Raw genomic sequence first — 18,384 nt, 5'->3', positions numbered from 1 at the left:
GAAACATCTGTGACATGGAAGGGAACAGAGCAGAAGTGGTGCATGATGGTCTCAGCTGTTCATCCTGTGGCTCCTCCTCCACACGCGTCTCTCATGCTGCTCTCTCGTCTCTCTCTCATGTTTGGTCCTGTTCTGGCTCTGAGAAGAGAAGAGACACACGTTTTGACTGAAGGTAAACTGTACCTTCTTCAACAGCATGAACGGTTTCCTCCCCGCAGGTGAAATGTAAGCTGTGTTCGGAATCGCTCCCTATTCACTATATAGTGCACTATATAGGGCGTCAGCCATTTTGTTTGTAGTGTCCGGATTCTCCACGGAATTTTCGTTCCCTATATAGTCCACTATATATTACCCACAATTCACCTTGATTTGCAGGGAACAGTGCATGCCATGTACCCTACATTTTCTCCGTTCCCTAGGTAGTTCACTACATGGTGAACCCTATATAGGGAATAGGGAGTGAGGGAATGAGGGAGCGATTCCGAACACAGCTCCAGACTGGCCCTGTAGTGAGGATGTGGTTGGTTGTCTCTGAGTCCGTCCGTCCTCGCGGCCCTGCTGTAGCCTCCCACGGCGCAGCAGCCCACCACATGTTCGCGCCTCTGCAGTATAATCCCACATCTTGAGGTTCTGCGTGACATGAGCGCTGGCGCGATATCAGACGGGGTTTCAGAGCACATCTTACACCCTCTCCTCTTCAGACGTCTAACCGTGTGAAGAAGACGGATGACCGGACCGGCCTTTTGAAGCGGACGGCTTCTACGCTGCAGTCGCTCAGTGCATCGCCCCGGGGGCAGCCAGCAAACACTGGCTGGGTCCCACTCAGCAGCTCCGGGCCGCCGTCTCGTCCTGTTGGCTGTTGGACGGATGCTGACGGCGTCTGGCTGTGTCTCGGGCGACTCGATCGTCTTTCCTAGTTTCATGCGAGTTTCATGCATATATAAACGCTGTGTTGTCGCGTGCGTTCCTGTTTTAGGAGGATGTTTGTTTTTCGTGCTCGGCTGCTCGCTGAGCCTTTCATTCTCAGCTGTCAATATTTAGAGAAGAGGCCGGGACTATTTTGGACTGTTTTGGGATAGTTTGGTAGAAGTATAGTTTGAAAAACGATTTAAAAACGCAAAAACAGTCACCTGTGTTATTTATGCACAGTCTATTCATCAGTATTAAGTCTTTGTTGATCAAGCCGGCAAGTATCACATATTTTTCGACATCGTGAACATAATTGCTTCCTGAAGTTTGGGTTTTAGGAGCATGTGTTGAGACTGCACACATACAGTTAGTTCAGTCTCTGTCCTTCCACTCCTCAAACGCTAACCTCTTCAAGGCACAGAGGAACACATGTTCACTCCCCGCCGGATCACACACACACACAAGCACACAGACATGAAACACGGCTGCAGCTGCTTTTGGTGCTTTCTGGAATTTTCAGGCTGGCCCTATTGGCCAGAGAATGTACTTCCTAACTGGCTGTGTGTGTGTGTGTGTGTGTGTGTGTGTGTGTGTGTGTGTGTGTGTGTGTGTGTGTGTGGGAGGGGCAGGGGGCAGACGGGGGCTTGTTTTTCTGGACTGGGAGGACGGTCGGTTGCTGCGCTCAGAAGGAGTGTTCTCCCAGCGTGGGAAAGAAAGAGGCTCGTCTCCCTCTCTCGGCTGGGACAGACGTGGGCCATACAAGGGCTGGGACTCCAACCGCTACCTCCAGGTCTAAGCCTCCCACCCCCCCGCCTGGGGTTAGAGTTGAAAGGAAGAAGAGAGAGAGAGAGAGAGAGAGAGACACCCCCCCTGTCTGGAGCCGAACAGGATCCTTTGTTCAGAGAGAGAGAGAGAGAGGAGACGGCAGAGCAGCCCGTAGGTGTTCCATCGCGCAGGGAGGAGAAGATGGGAAGCAACTGAGAAGTCCCCCCCACCTCCCCATCCCTGTACCCCCCCCTCCACCCCCCGTGCCCACCACCCCGGGCCGGGCAGCCCAGCGCAGAGCTGGGGAGGGCAGACATGTATCTCTCTGGCAGTGAGGAGTCTGACGTGGTGAGTCCTATAAGACCTCGGAACACACGCACGCACACAGACCGACACACGCTCGCATACTAACACAAACAAACAACAATCTATATACACAATCTGAGCCTAATTTACGACGGATGGATCCAGCGGTCGTCTTGCCACTCGTGTCTTCTTTCTGATCTCCGAACAAAAGAGTCTCGGAATCCTGGAGAATGTAGTTTTTTAAAGTCTAACGGGCATTATCCTAGAGTTAATACTTCTCTTCTTTATCACTTTTTCCCGGAGGATAGTTTCCTGCTCCGTAGTTTCCCTCTGACTCGTTTGTGTGTAGCTAGCATGCTACAGGGCTGGTTTGGAAGGGAGGGGAAGAGGGGGAGGGGGGGGGGGGGGGTGGTTAGCCGATACTTTCCGCATCTCGCCTGAATTTTGCGGCCGTCTGTGCGTGGCCGTTATCAGCCCTGAGTGGGGAGAAGCGACAGTCGTTAACGACGTTGTGTGAAGGAAGGAAAACAAACGCCGGGGAGGAGCTGGTTTGTGCTGGTGGCAGACAGACTGACGGGCTGTACAGCCAGAGCCTGGCCCACTTTAACCACGGCTCTCCTCTTCCTCCTCCCCCTCCTCTGACTCAGCGGCTCGGTGCCTGTTTGAGCAGTTAGTCGTTTGAGTACGGGAGTCAGCATTATAGCATTTTTATTAGCGTTATGTTATGTATTGAGCGGGGGGAAAGAAAGTTCAGTTAGTTACATACGTACTGTGCATGAGGATGGAAGGTTCAGATTTTATTTTCCTGTATGAATGTTAGCACCGTTTATTGACCTTCAGCACACTGCAGAACTCGTACCTTTGTGTCCAATTTCACTGCCTGCATGTGTGTGTGTCTGCCTGTGTGCATGTGTGTATGTGTGTGCCTGTGTGTGTGTGTTTGTGTGTGTGTGTGCTGTTAGTCTGTGTGCATGAGTGTACACTGCACCATGCTGAAAGCTTGCGAGCCCCACCCTAATGATGACAGCCAATAAGAAGTGATCGTCATCGCCGGCCCGACGTCAAAGTGCTCGGCTCCCTCAAACACACATCATCTTTTTAACACCTCATTCTCCCTGACCTGGTGTAAACACGCACGCCAACACTTAAACGCTCGGGCTCAAAACATGACTTTATATGTACATAGAGTTGTGCACCACTTGGCACAAGTATGTGTGAGTGTGCGTGCATGTGTGCGTTTATGTGTCTCTTGTCTGTCTTATATTCTGTGTTTCTGGGTGTGTTTGTGTATGTGTGACTGTTGCGGGTGGGTGTATTTCTTTCTCTGTGTATGTGAGACTGTTGTGTGTGTATTCCTGTGTGTGTGTGTGTGTATGTGTGTGTGTGTATGTGTGTGTGTGTGTGTTCTCCCGTTGACTCATGTGACCTGGAAACAGGGGAGTACCTGACCAGCTGTCCCCTCCCAGTCACACCCATCCACACACACACACACACACGCACACACACACACACACACACACAAACACACACACACACACTGCTGCTTCATCGCTGTTCCACTCAAACTGGCCTGCCCTGGACCCGCTCAGACAGGAGCATAGATGAGACTCTTGTCTGTGAGAGCGGATGTGAAGCGTCCGTGTGGATCGGTCCTTCGCACATCCCTGTACTGGGTACCGGAGAAGCTGCTGCTGGGGTTTTATGTACAACCACTTATCGATCTGTGTGTCAACATTGTGAGACACCAGTGGAGCCAGCACGCAACTCTATACTACAATTTGTGTGTGTGTGTGTGTGTGTGTGTGTGTGTGTGTGTGTGTGTGTGAGTGTGAGTGTGAGTGTGTGTTTGAGCGAGTAGTTCCGCTGACTCAGCTAGTCCAGGGCCTGTTTGTGTCTAAATGGCACTGGGCCCGAGGTGACCCTTTCTTATTTCTGACACCTTGGGTGACAGAGTACCTCAGACGGGGTCCTAATACAGGTTGTAAACGTATAACATTACAGTTTCTCTCAGATAATGGCTCGGCTATAACCTGACGCGCGCCAGATGGTTTGTTTCAGACAACCATCTGGGGAAGCTTAGTTGGAAACTGTTTGGAAAAGGGGAGACACTTTCAAAACTACTCGGCAGGTGATTGGATGAACCGTCTGTCAATCACGGTCGACCACAAGTAAATCAAATTCTTCCCGAAGCCAGTCAGGGGAAGAGGGAAAACATATTTTCCGCAGAGAAAAGCCTTCAGTGTCATTCTTTGCTTTTCTTTCAGTGAAGAATGACTCTCCCAGTTCAGATATAACTGACGCTATAACAGCATCTATGATAAACTTCGCCATTGTTGTTTTAGAACGAACAGTTGCTGACGTAGCTGCTAGTATTTCCTCAAAGAGCACCGATTGGCCGATCGTTTTCTCATCGGGCACAAATTGGGGGGGACATTCTAACCTTGTGAATGTGTGGTCAGTTCCTTTAAAAGTCAATAATTCAGAATTGAACAAATACAACAAATACTAATTTCATCATTGGTGGATGACTAATTATTCAAACCGGCGAACTGACTTGACCCCAGCCGAGCTAGCGAGTGTGTTTGTCTGGTTCTCTCCAGTAAGGGTAGTTCTATTCCTGAGTCGTAGCAGAGGGGTTTCAGAACCAGGCCAGAGCTCATCAGTCACACACAGACACCGCCCCCCCGCCCCCCTCTCCATGCACTGCCACAATATTGATGATGGCAGCTCAAAATACCATCACACACACACTTACACTTGCACACACATACAGTGCACACGCGCGCGCACGCACACATGCACACACATATGCTCACATGTGCGCACTTACACACGCGCACACACACACACACACACACACACACAAAAACACCCCCCACGGTGGCTACCACTCAATATAACCAGATTCACTTCATTATTAGACCTCCTGCCTTGTAAGGTGTTTGCTCTCTCTCTCTCTCTCTCTCTCTCTCTCTCTCTCTCCCCCCCCTCTTCCCTCCAGTACTGTGGAGGAAGGGACTGCATGGTCGCGTGCAGTGTCCCCCTAGTGCTCACCACCTCCTAAGCCAAAGCTCTCAGCGGAGGTCTCACGTGATTGATAGGCTGGGGAGTCAATCACCTGGATAGGATGATGCACTTATCTAATGCATCGGAGAGGACGTCTGGCGCACGGAATGCTGGGTAAACACTTTTTCCCATGGCTGCCAGTGTCACCTTGACGTCCACCCAGCCAATCCCTCTCCCCTCCCCACGCTAGACATGCCGTTTACTCCTCCTCCCTCCATCCCTCCATCTGTCTCACCCTCCATTCATCCCTCTCTTATTCTCGCTCCCTGTCACTTATTATCTGTCACTCGCTTTCTCCCTCTCTGCCCCTCTGTTTCTCTCTCCATCACTTACTCTCTCTCTCTGTCTCTCTCTCTCTCTCACACACACACACGCACGCACACACACACACACACACACACACACACACACACACACACACACACACACAAACACTGTCACTCCTTGCTCTCTGTGTTTGTCTTCCATTGTCTCTCTCTGCTAGAAGCAGACAGCAGCTACATACTGTACATACATACATACATACATACATACACACATACATACATACATACATACATACATACATACATACATACATACATACATACATACATACATACATGCATACATACACATACATTAATTCATTCATTCAGTCATTCATTCATTCATTCATTCCCCGGTGCTGAGATTTGTACCGCTGTCTCTGGGCTGATAGGGACTGATACGTCTACTGTAGGATGATTATCCATACAGTAATAGACGTTTGTACAGTAGCTGTGAGAGCTGTGAGGTTGATGGACAGGGGGCTGCCAGGGCCCTGTCCTGTTTCTGTTCCAAGTCCCCAACCAGTCAGGCACACGAGCCACTGTCACCGGCTCTCTGTCTTCTTCAGTGTCAACAAAGCAGTCTGTCACCAGATATTAGACAAGCCCACGCAGAGACACGGTCAGTGTGAAGGGTTGTGTCGAGATATATGACGTATCAGCGATGACCATGTTTACCATCAGACTCTCGTTCAGTTTTGATTTGGTTGGTCATCATTCCGCCAGCTGCTGGTGCAGAGAAGCGCTAGAGATAACCTGGCCGAGAGAATCTGCGAGTTGTTGGGTTCCCTGCGGAAGCAGGCTATTCATATGAATGGGCTTCAAATGCCAGATATGCGTTTTCTCTCGGCCCTCCTCCTCGAACAATAGCACACAGGCTAGAGGTCCACTGGTACTCGCAGGATAAAGGGAGGAAGAGAGAGAGAAGAGGAGGAGCAAGAGAGAGTGATTGGGGGAGGGGGGTAAGGATAGGAAGGGAAGTGAGTGAGAATGAATGGGATGGGGCATGGGCAAAAATAGATAGAGAGAGAGTGAAGCACTCCGGAGAGTGGAGAGTGTGTGTGGGTCAGCTCAAGGTAGAGGTGGAGGAAGTGTGTGTGTGTGTGTGTGTGTGTGTGTGGGGGGGGGGGGGGGGTACGGGGTTGGAGTGAGCATGGACAAAAGCATCATGAAGTGTGTGGCAGGCTAGGGAGCGTTACTCATTTTCTGCAGAGGCAAAGCACTAGGAAATACTGTACAACATCAGTCTCTTAGCCCGTTTGTACTACCTCTACTACTACTAATAATAATACCAATAATAATAATAATAATTACTGGACCTTGTCATTTATCCACCACACGGCAATTACACCTGCGTGAGTGAGAGGCAACACACAAACACATTTGTTTACAGCGGTCGCCAGAATTTAGGCTCTGTATTTACCCCATCCAAGCTGTCCTCCTCCAGGGGCAGCCAGAAGCAGTGGCCAGCCTCGTCACTGGTGCCCGGCGACCAAGTCCCAACTGCTCAGTCCAAGTCCTGTTCAGGGACCGGACTGAAGAGCATCTGTTCTTGTGCGTGTTTTTCAAATTGGGGTTCTGTGTGGAAGGAACCCGAGTGAGCACAAGTAGAACATGCAAACTCCACACAGAAAGGCCCGGGAGACGGCCCATGCGGGGAATTGAACCGAGGAACCCTCTTGCTTTGAGGCGACGGTGTAACGCACCAAGCCACCGTGCCACCCACGAGTAATTTGGGGTTCAGTCAGTGTCTTGCTCAAGGACAGTTGGAGACACTGCTGGGAGCTGTGGGGTCGTACGATCCCCAGCCGCCAGCTCTGCCCCCCCGAGCTACGTGCCGCCGTGGCGATACAGCAACAACAATGGAGGTTGAGTGTGACATGAGCTAAGGTTCCCTGGTGTGCAATACACTATGTACTGTATGCCCTCTACTGAAGGAGCTGACTTTGCCCACGGAGGCACAGAAGACACACACGCGCGCACACACACACACACACACACACACACACACACACACACACACACACACAGCCGGCCGTTTAATGCGTGTAATTAGCTCTAGTGATTTGTAATGCTCTAATGCGTTGACCCAAACACAGCAGGGTGGTGACCGTTTGTGGTCTCACGGCCAGAACTCCAGGGGGATCAATACGCCCATTAGACAGACCTCAGGACCACTGCCATCCCACACACTCAGCCACACACACACACACACACACTCACGCACGCACGTCACACACACTCACACTCACAGCACGCACACTCACACACCCACAAGAGGACCCTTGAGCCCCATCTACGCCACTGCCAGAACCACCCTACACACACACACACACACACACACACACACACAGACGCATAGTGCACACACACGTTCAAAATAAAGCATTGTATGATATTACACTCCGTATCTCTCTTCCCTCTCTTTCTCTCTCTCTCACTCTCTGTCTCTCTCTCTCTCTCTCTCCCACACACACACATACACACACACACGCACGCACACACACTTTCACACCCACTTTCTCCTTAGGGGTTGTTGTGTGTGTATTATGCACTGTGTTGTGTTGACATCAGTGTGGGACCGGGCCCAGAGGCCAGTCCTACCAGGCAGCCAGAGGCTTTGTCTGTCAGTGTGAGTCCAGGTCAGCCCCCCCAAACCCCCCACATCCCCATTTCCAGCCCACTGTTCACAGCTCTACCAACCGCAGCCCCTGCACAGAGAACATCTGTGCCACGCTCTGGTGGTTAGCAACACCCTCCATCAGACCCCCCCCCCCCAAACCCAAGCCTCACTCTGTCTCCCAACACGGAGCCCCTCAGTGACGGCCCCTCCTCTGCTCCACCACCCGGCCTCAGAAGGAAGCGAAGGCAGGGTTTCCGCGCGCTACGTCCGACACCCCTTTTCCTCACGGAGACGCCGGGGCATTCAGGTGCACTGGATTTGGACAGATGTAGATGCTTTGTGGTTTACCTGACAGTCAGACTGGAGGGTGCGTCTGCGTGCCGTGGGGGTGATAGACACGGCACCTACTCCATACCTGCACAGAACTCTCATCTGTCTCTGTCCAAATCTGAGTCACTCGTTGATAATAATCCCCAATTAGGGCTAACCCTCGTTAGCTCTAATTGTTCTTAATGAGCTAAAATCATATTACACCCCTCCTCCAACCTCTCTTTTCATGTCAGAGGCATCTAAATCGGCGTGTCATCGTTAGCGCGGGCGCTAGCTAGGGGGTACCTCAGGCGGGGTGGCGCCGTGCCATCGATTGATTACGGTGAGCAGAGCCGATCGGCGTGTCATCCCATGATGCGCGGTTAGCGCTCCCCTGGGAACGGCCGCTCGCCAATCGCATCACGCCGCTGGCCCGTCGGCCGACCTCTGACCTCGGTTGACCCTTGTTGACCTCGCCACAGGTCAGGGAGAGGAGCTTGGCGTGCGTCAGTCAGTGAAAAATAGTCCCTCTGAGTCAGCTCTCCTCTTCTGCCCTGGTTTCAACCTCGACCACTTTGTGATAATTATGGTAGTGAGAAGTTTTAATTAAAGTTACGATTACTCTTATCAGTCCAGTGTGACTTTGCAGTGTTCATGTGTAATGAAAGGCCAGTGATGTAGTGGGAGGATGTAATGGGCTGTAGACTTCCAGCCCTGCAGCTTTATACCCGCTAAAAAAAAGGTGTTCAGAAGACAGGGTCTCATATTCTCTCTCTCTCCCATCTTCTTCCTCTCTCTGCTCTCTTTCTCCCCTCTATCTTTCCTCTCTCTCCTTTGCTCTCCCTTTCTTCTCTCACTCGCTCCCTCTCTCTATCTCTTTCCTAGATCGCTCCCTCCTCTCTCTCTCTCCCGCTCTCTCTCCCACTCTCTCTCTCTCTCCCACTCTCTCTCTCTCTCTCTCTCCCACTCTCTCCCTCTCTCTCCTATCTCTCTCCTCTCTCCCTCCCTCTCTTTTCTCTCTCTCCTCTCTCTCTCTCTCCCACTCTCTCTTTCTCTCCCACTCTCTCTCCTATCTCTCTCCTCTCTCCCTCCCTCTCTTTTCTCTCTCTCCTGCTCTCTCTCCTCCCTTTCTCTCACTCTCTCCTCTCTCTTTCTCTCCTCTCTCTCTCTCTCTCTCTCTCTCTCTCCCACTCTGTCTCTCTCTCCCACTCTCTCTCCCACTCTCTCTCCCTCTCTCTCCTATCTCTCTCTCCCTCTCTCTCCCACTCTCTCTCCCTCTCTCTCCTATCTCTCTCTCCTCTCTCCCTCCCTCTCTTTTCTCTCTCTCCTGCTCTCTCTCCTCCCTTTCTCCCACTCTCTCTCCTCTCTCTTTCTCTCCCCTCTCTCTCTCTCCCTCTCTCTCTGTTTTTACCCGTCCTTCTCTCTGGGGGCTTGTGAGAGGGCTTGTGACATGCCAGCGTGTTTGTGTGTGATCTGTGATGCAGGCGAGTGCGTAGACGGAGCCGTGGCTCCCCTCCCCACCTGAGACCGAGAGGCGCACCAACGAACTTTGGGCTGACGACCATAACAGTGTGTGTGTGTGTGTGTGTGTCCGTGTGTGTGTGTTATGATGCGTTCTGTCCTGTGAGCTGCAAGCGCCGAGCAGAGCGCACAGTTTACCAACGGAGCACACGGGAGGATACAAGCGTCCGTCTGCCCTGCATCGCTGAGACGCCAGAGCAGATGGAGGGACAGTGAGGGGGAACAGAGGAGAACAAGAGAGAGGAGGAGGAGGAGGAGGGGGAGGAGGAGCAGGAGGAGGAAAGGGACACAGAGGGGGGAGAGAGAGAGAGAGAAGCAGAGGCAGAGCGCACAGCGGACCCCGAGTGCGAGCGGGAGACCCACGCTGCAGCGGCAGCACCTGACCGGCACGTCGCACGCCACGGCCGTCCACTAACGAGGCGCGGCGGGAGGCAGACGCTAGCGGGCAAGGGATACCCAGGAGGAAGAGGAGCGGAGAGGAAAGGAGAGGGGAGGGGGGAGGGGAGGAGGAGAGGGAAGGTGCAGAGGAGCATGGCCGACCAGCCCCGGGAGACATCAGCAGAGCAGCCGAGCAGCGGAGCAGGAAGCCGCGGCCGGGGCTAGGGGGGGGGGGGAGAGGAGGAGTCTTGCCCACCCAGCGCCGCACGCCGCCGGCTCAGATTATGCGCCGCCGGGCAGCTGGGATCTCCTGTGGACGACGCGGCGGCGACAGTAGCAGCCCGGGAACAGCTGCAGCCGCTGCGGCAGCAGCATCAGCGTCGCAGACAGCGGAGGCGCCGGTAGCGGTAGCTTCGTACCGTCAAGGTGGAATCGCCACCAGCGGTGGAGGTTAGCCCTCGTCCAAAGCGCGCGGCGTCGTCAGCGGAGGTACAGCCCGAGCCGCCAAGGCGTCCGCAGCCACGGCGGCGGATGTAGCCCTGAAGCTCTTAAGCGCAGCGTTGAAGGCAGTCCCAGTGGAGAGGGCGTGTGTGTGTGTGTGTGGTCGTGGATGAGAGGGTTAGCGGTAGCCGTAGCAGCAGGGAGAGCAGCCCGGGACGCTGAATGAGCCGGTCGGCTGATGAAGGCCACCTGGATCCGGCTGCTGAAAAGAGCCAAGGGGGGTCGCGCCAAGAGCTCCGACGCCTGCGTAAGCCGCTCGTTGATTATTCATTGGTTATGATTGTACGTTTTCCTGTGTGCGTGCGTGCGTGCGTGCGCTTGTGTGTTAGTGTGCGGGTGCGTGTGTGTGCACGTGCGTGTGTTAGTGTGCATGTGTGTGTGTGTGTGTGTGTGTGTTCCCGTGCATGCACAGTCCATCCATCCATAGGGGTCAGGGTGGCGTTGCAGTGCTGTGATGGTGATGATGAGGGGCATAGTGTTGTATCAGTCATCCTTGTCAGCGCACCCACCCACACACACACACACACACACGCTGCTACCTCCCCCTGACCCACTGGGCCCAGCCTGGGTGGCCTTGACCCGATGGAATCATTCCACCGCATATCAGATATATTACAGATACTGCTCGAAAATTTAAATGCTGAATAGAAGAGTCTTTACACAGAGAGAAGATAGGTGGAGAGAGTGGGTGGATGTGGAGGGCCTGGCCACAAACATGGGTTTGAGAAGCGTGTGTGTGTGAGAGAGAGAGAGAGAGAGAGAGAGAGGGTGAGAGGTTGAAGGAGGGAGAGAGCGTGTGAATCAACGTGTGTTTGCAGGTTGTCAGGTAGGAGGTTCGAGAAAAGGAAGCTGTTCACCAAGCCCCCGCTCCAGGGTGGGGCTGTGCAGGTACAGGTGGGAGAACATGCCCCATGGGCGTCCTGTCTGGAGAGGAAGGAACGCCAGGCTTCCAGACCAACAGAGGCTCAGAGGAGGGTTATTTATAGACACCACCTCAGGTGGGTGGCGGCCGTGGGCATGTGGGCAGGTCGCGAGCCGCAGGGCTGCGTGAGTGACGGAGGAGAGGAGGATGGAAAGTGTCGATGACTGAGGTATGACAGGGGAGGCTATCTGCACGCGCGTGCACACACACATTTGAATAATTTATTCATGTCCACATGAATAGAAATATAATGAAATGCGATGTGTTTGTGTGTGTATGTGTGTGTGTGTGTGTGTGCATGTGTGTGGATGTGTGTGTGTGTGCGTGTGTGTGCATGTGTCTGTGTGTGTGTGCGTGTGTGTGTGTGTGTGTGCGTGTGTGTGCATGTGTGTGGATGTGCGTGTGTGTGCATGTGTGTGGATGTGTCCGTGTGTGTGTGTGTGTGTGTGTGTGTGTGTGTGTGTGTGTGCGTGTGTGTGGATGTGTGTGGATGTGTCCGTGTGTGTGTGTGTGTGTGTGTGTGTGTGTGTGTGTGCATGTGTGTGGATGTGTCCGTGTGCATGTGTGTGGATGTGTCCGTGTGTGTGTTTCCGGGGGCTGTGGTGTAGTTGTAACCAAGCAGGCAGAGCTGTGGGGTTGTGTAGAGTCTGAACCCCAGACAGAGTGGAGTGTAATTGTGGGGTTGTGTAGAGTCTGAACCCCAGACAGAGTGGAGTGTAATTGTGGGGTTGTGTAGAGTCTGAACCCCAGACAGAGTGGAGTGTAATTGCGGGGTTGTGTAGAGTCTGAACCCCAGACAGAGTGGAGTGTAATTGTGGGGTTGTGTAGAGTCTGAGCCCCAGACAGAGTGGAGTGTAATTGTGGGGTTGTGTAGAGTCTGAACCCCAGACAGAGTGGAGTGTAATTGTGGGGTTGTGTAGAGTCTGAGCCCCAGACAGAGTGGAGTGTAATTGTGGGGTTGTGTAGAGTCTGAACCCCAGACAGAGTGGAGTGTAATTGTGGGGTTGTGTAGAGTCTGAGCCCCAGACAGAGTGGAGTGTAATTGTGGGGTTGTGTAGAGTCTGAACCCCAGACAGAGTGGAGTGTAATTGTGGGGTTGTGTAGAGTCTGAACCCCAGACAGAGTGGAGTGTAATTATGGGGTTGTGTAGAGTCTGAGCCCCAGACAGAGTGGAGTGTAATTGTGGGGTTGTGTAGAGTCTGAGCCCCAGACAGAGTGGAGTGTAATTGTGGGGTTGTGTAGAGTCTGAACCCCAGACAGAGTGGAGTGTAATTGTGGGGTTGTGTAGAGTCTGAACCCCAGACAGAGTGGAGTGTAATTGTGGGGTTGTGTAGAGTCTGAACCCCAGACAGAGTGGAGTGTAATTGTGGGGTTGTGTAGAGTCTGAGCCCCAGACAGAGTGGAGTGTAATTGTGGGGTTGTGTAGAGTCTGAGCCCCAGACAGAGTGGAGTGTAATTGTGGGGTTGTGTAGAGTCTGAACCCCAGACAGAGTGGAGTGTAATTGTGGGGTTGTGTAGAGTCTGAGCCCCAGACAGAGTGGAGTGTAATTGTGGGGTTGTGTAGAGTCTGAGCCCCAGACAGAGTGGAGTGTAATTGTGGGGTTGTATAGAGTCTGAACCCCAGACAGAGTGGAGTGTAATTGTGGGGTTGTGTAGAGTCTGAGCCCCAGACAGAGTGGAGTGTAATTGTGGGGTTGTGTAGAGTCTGAGCCCCAGACAGAGTGGAGTGTAATTGTGCGCTGAGACGAGGGAGAGGAGAGAGCCTGTGTGGACCGGCCGGCAAATGAGTCACGCTCTCACACACCTGCACAACAACACACACACACACACACACCGGCCTCCATGTCTGTGGTGGCGCTATGACGACTCACCCGCCACACAACGTGTGTCTGTGTGGGGAGGAGGATGTATAGGTGTGCGTATGTGTGTGTGTGTGTGTTTGGTTATGCATGTATTATATAAGTCTGTGTATGTGCACTCAAGCACGCCAGGTTTGTTCGTATGGGAGTGATTTAATGTGTGTCATGTGGGGAACGTGTGTGTTAGCCTGGTTGTTTATATGATCAGAGCTTCAGCAGGCACAAGCGCGCGCACACACACACACAGCTGAAATGTACACTGAACAGCTGAGACCGTCTAAGGTAGCTATCACCAACAGGTGGACCGCGGTCCGGATCCGGACCCAGAAGTCGTCCAATCCGGACCGCGTGTAACTCGATAAATCAATGAGAATTTCTCCCTTTTGACGGAGCGTAGGCAACTAGTTTGAGCCTGCGCAGCCTTTGTAGTATTTTACGGCATTTGTTTACTATCTCACACGTCACTAGCCAATTGAATCTGCATGTTCATTGCTTGACGTCACCCAGTCTACATGTGACAGCCTAGCTATCGTTAACGTTACTGTAATCAGAGCGATTCCTTGCTAACGTTAGTTGGAGCTGGACACTGCATGACCAGAAAAACGACAGACAAAGAGGGAAAGTGGGATGGTGGGATGCCACAGGTAGACAGAAAAAAGGTGTTTATTTTTCTAAATTTAAGCACTTTAATTTTAGATGCACATTTTTCAAAAGCCACTTTGCTTTTAAATGTAGATCTCATTTTACTCAAGTTTATAGTAGCCTAAAGTACTTTTTATTTAGAATCCCTCCTAAATGTGAAATCCCTCCTAAATGTGAAGTGTCAATAAACAGGTTGAAATATTGTTGAAATGTAGCCTACTTTATTTGATTTTAAAGTATGTTGGGGACCATAACTTCAACACACTTCAACTGAAGTGAACAATATTTTAACTTCACATGCATATTGCACAGTAACATACAGTAAATACAATAATTTGATAGGAATATGCAAGGCAACAAATGTGTTGAGGGCATAAAAAACGCATGCATCACCACGGGACCCTGGCTTGAGGCAATTTTGTCAAACTGGACCTCTTAGAACTTGATTACCCCTGGTCTAAGGGATGGAGGGGAGAGCTACTGATTAGGCTATGTGACAGCGTCCTGCTGATTATGAGTGTGTGTGTGTGTGTGTGTATTAAAGGACAAGTTCACTATTTTGGACTTTAGGGCCTATTGTCAGTCAATCTTGCATGACATGTAGAGACCAGTGGCGTGCACAGACATTTTGGGGGGCAGGTGCTCAGTGAAGGCCACCTAGCGCGGCGAGATGTTGAGGAGGGGGGGGGGGGGATGGGGTGCTGACAGATTGTATTTTGATTGTCGTGCGAGTTGTTGACCGGGGGGGAGGGGGGGGCGTGAGACTTGGTTAAGATTACTACATAATACTAAATATTCATCTTAAGTATACTGATAGCTTCACATGCTGTCCCAACAACAACATTTACCGACATTGGCAGGGTTAGGGTTAGGCAAAATTACAATGCATTTTGGGGCATTATTATTACATGCTTTTAATCGAGAATTGATCAATGTCACCATGGGCCACATACAGTAGGCCTACACTATAATTTTTTTTTATAAAAAAGTAACTTTCAAAAGGGCACTTGCCTTGTCCAGAGGGCAAAGTGCAGGTTCTCTAGCACCACCTCGTGTCTATCTGTGCACATCCCTGGTAGAGACTATAATTTCCCTGATCGCCTCAGTATTGAGCTAGTTACAGTTGTTCTGCAGGTGCACATTCGGCTACAATGGAAGTCAATGGGGCCAATGAGACGTTGGATTACATACAAAGTAATGCAACAGCTGTCCTCAAGGAACTGTGGACTGTCCACCATCACTCTGTGATAGCTGGGGGCTCATGGGGTCAGCACACGGTTTCCCTCCGGAACTAAAGCTGTGTTCACACCAAACGCAAAGCAAATCTTCCCCTTGTGTTACTCACACGAGTTTGACTGTGAGATTTTACTCGAATTCCTCGCTCAAGTTGAAAAAATGTCAACTCGAGTGAATATCACCGTTCGCGTCGTGTCGTTCGCGTCTGCGCCACTGCCGGTGCAGCTTTGCATCTGCTCACATCCACTCGCGTCTTTGCATTGACTTTGTGTGTAATCTTTGCATGTAAATTGGCTTCGTGTTTGTTGTGAACACATCTTAGAATGTGAAAAGAAGGAAGCGTCTGATACGTCCTAAACTCCCGTTCTGCCCTGCGCTACTGCTGCGCCGGGAACCAGTTGAAGCTAAAACTCACAAATTGAAACGATGGGAGCCACATGTACTCGACACTTCCTTCTTTTCACGTTCCTTGTCCAGAACAGAGGTCAATCCAGAATCTCCTCTGGCAACATTCTTAGTCTTGGACCATACAGGTTTTATCCATGTCTGGGACATGGGGTCCTGGGAGAGGTTAGGAGTTATTGTGAAGGTGTGTGCGTGTGCGTGTGTGTGTATGTGTGCGTGTGAAGGTGTGATGCTGAGCTCTCTCTCTCTCTCTCTCTGTGTGTGTGTGCGTGTGCGTGTGTGTGTGTGTGTGTGTGTATGTGTGCGTGTGAAGGTGTGATGCTGAGCTCTCTCTCTCTGAGTGTGTGTGTGCGCGTGTGAAGGTGTGATGCTGAGCTCTCTCTCTCTCTCTGTGTGTGTGTGTGTGTGTGTGTGTGTGTGTGTGCGTGTGAAGGTGTGATGCTGAGCTCTCTCTCTCTCTCTGTGTGTGTGTGATGCTGAGCTCTCTCTCTCTCTCTCTCTCTGTATGTGTGAAGGTGTGATGCTGAGCTCTCTCTCTCTCTCTCTCTCTCTCTCTCTGTGTGTGTGTCCCTCAGGGGTCGGCGGACTCCTACACCAGCCGTCCGTCAGACTCGGATGTGTCCCTGGAGGAGGACAAAGAGGCGGCGCGCAGAGAGGCGGAGCGCCAGGCCCAGACCCAGCTGGACAAGGCCAAGGTACCGCTGCCCGCTACCGCCTGCCTCTGTCTGCTACCACATGCCTCTGTCTGCCACCGCCTGCCTCTGTCTGCTACCACCTGCCTCTGTCTGCTACCGCCTGCCTCTGTCTGCTACCACATGCCTCTGTCTGCCACCACCTGCCTCTGTCTGCTACCACCTGCCTCTGTCTGCTACCGACTGCCTCTGTCTGCTACCGCCTGCCTCTGTCTGCTACCACCTGCCTCTGTCTGCTACCGCCTGCCTCTGTCTGCTACCGCCTGCCTCTGTCTGCTTCTGTCTGCTACCGTACCAGCTCCTCTGTCCTTTCACTGTTTTCACATACTGCAAGGCTCACCTCTCTCTCTCTCTCTCTCTCTCTCTCCCTCACTCTCTTTCTCTCTCTCCCTCGCTCTCTCTCTCTCTCTCTCCCTCGTTCTCTTTCTCTCTCTCTCTCTCTCTCTCTCCCTCGCTCTCTTTCTCCCTCTCTTTCTGCCATTTAGCTTCTCTTGTCTCCCCCTGTCTCCCACTTGTGCTCTTCCCCACTTCCTCTCTCATTCTCTACCCCCGCTCTCCACTCTCTCTCCCTCTCTCTCTCTCCCTCTCCCTCGCCCTCTCTCTCTCTCCCTCTCTCTCTCTCTCCCTCCATCTCTCTATTGGATTTAAACCAAGGTGCAGTGTTACAGTAACAGTGTGTTTTGGGGCCCAGTAGCTGACACAACCTTGGCGTTGGGGGGAGGCGCCTGTCAGAGGAGCAGCTAATCAGGGCCCCCGGCTGCCCCTACGGCTTCAGCCCACTCTGTTCAGCAGTCCAGCTCTGGGCTACCGTTACTAACGCAGAAATAAAAAGACACACCCAGAACAGCACAGCGGATCACCACAAGGATCCGCTGAACTCCAAAACTTGAATTTGCTTGTACCATTGTTTTTTTTGTTTTTTTTTAGTATTCAATCCGGTGAAATAGTTTTCCTCTCCCCTCGCGGTTTCGTCCCCCACTCCCGCTTTCCAGCTTACCGAGCAGCTATTTCCCATCTCATCTCGCTTTGTTTCATGAATCCCCGGGAGGAGATGGATAAGTGTTCTACTTCTCTAGCTTCAGCTCTCAGCGTGGACGTGTCTGGCACGTGAAACGCTCTCCTCAGACGTTTCTGAAACTCAGCGCCTCGTCTCGGCTGCTGTGTCTGAACCCGGCTTTTAGTCCTCCTCACGTTCCAGCGACCCTCTTCCTCCTCCTATCTTCCTCTTCCTCCTCCTATCTTCCTCCTTCCCTCCTGTCCTTAGCCTGTAGAAGACACCATCGGTCCAAACTGGGGGGTTTTACATCCCAGAAGAAGCCCCTGCTGTTGGCCAATTAAAAAGATATGCTGGCCGTGGCTTACTCCTGCCATCGGACCTGATGTATAGCGGGGGCTGTAAAACATGGCTGATCAATGATGGTCCCAGAGGAGCGGGGGTCAGAGGAAGGGCAGCCCCCCCTGTGACTGGAATGGTTTATGGGTGGTAATTCACTTCAACCTGTCCTGAGCAGCGGTAATGTCTAATGCAGTAAACGCTACTGTGGCAAGGCTCTGCATGCTGCTGCGACTTGTAACGCTGCCTCAGAGTGTTGGGACCAACCCTAGGAAAACGTGTATTCTGTCCGACTTGTGTTCTATTTTGACTTGGAAGGAAACGTTTGGGATACAACGTGTGAACGCTTACCGTTCCCCAGCAATCCTCACCTCAGCTTTTGGAATTTGCTGAGATGTAATGTGAACGGTGTTCAAGTTTTTTCCCTTCAAATCTTCATTTCCCTGATCCCTGATCAGCTCTGCCGGTGCCGTATGTGGTTGAATATCCGATGTCTGACCCCTCTCCTCCTCAAGTCGTCCATTTCTGTCACACACAGACATTGACGGACCCCGTTTGGCCCTGACGGTGAACAGCCCGTGTCCCCCAGGGGGTCACAGAGTGTCAGAG

The 18,384-nt window shown here is 52.1% G+C and overlaps 1 protein-coding gene across 1 annotated transcript in view; it reads left to right on the top strand.

Moving 5' to 3' along the window:
• The window catches only part of cacnb2a (calcium channel, voltage-dependent, beta 2a), a gene marked incomplete at both ends in the record, with an annotated part of 84,409 nt that overhangs the window by 39,857 nt on the left and 26,168 nt on the right, over positions 1–18,384 (top strand). Inside the window, one exon of the mRNA XM_084458331.1 lies at positions 16,326–16,445. Within this exon, the coding sequence (XP_084314457.1) occupies positions 16,326–16,445 (120 nt within the window). The remainder of the gene's footprint in view (positions 1–16,325; positions 16,446–18,384) is intronic.

Source organism: Borostomias antarcticus, assembly GCF_949987555.1.
Source record: "Borostomias antarcticus genome assembly, chromosome: 2".
Classification (NCBI taxonomy): Eukaryota; Metazoa; Chordata; class Actinopteri; order Stomiiformes; family Stomiidae; genus Borostomias; species Borostomias antarcticus.
The sequence above is the reverse complement of the archived record's forward strand: the minus strand, read 5'-3'. Positions and strand labels throughout refer to the sequence as shown.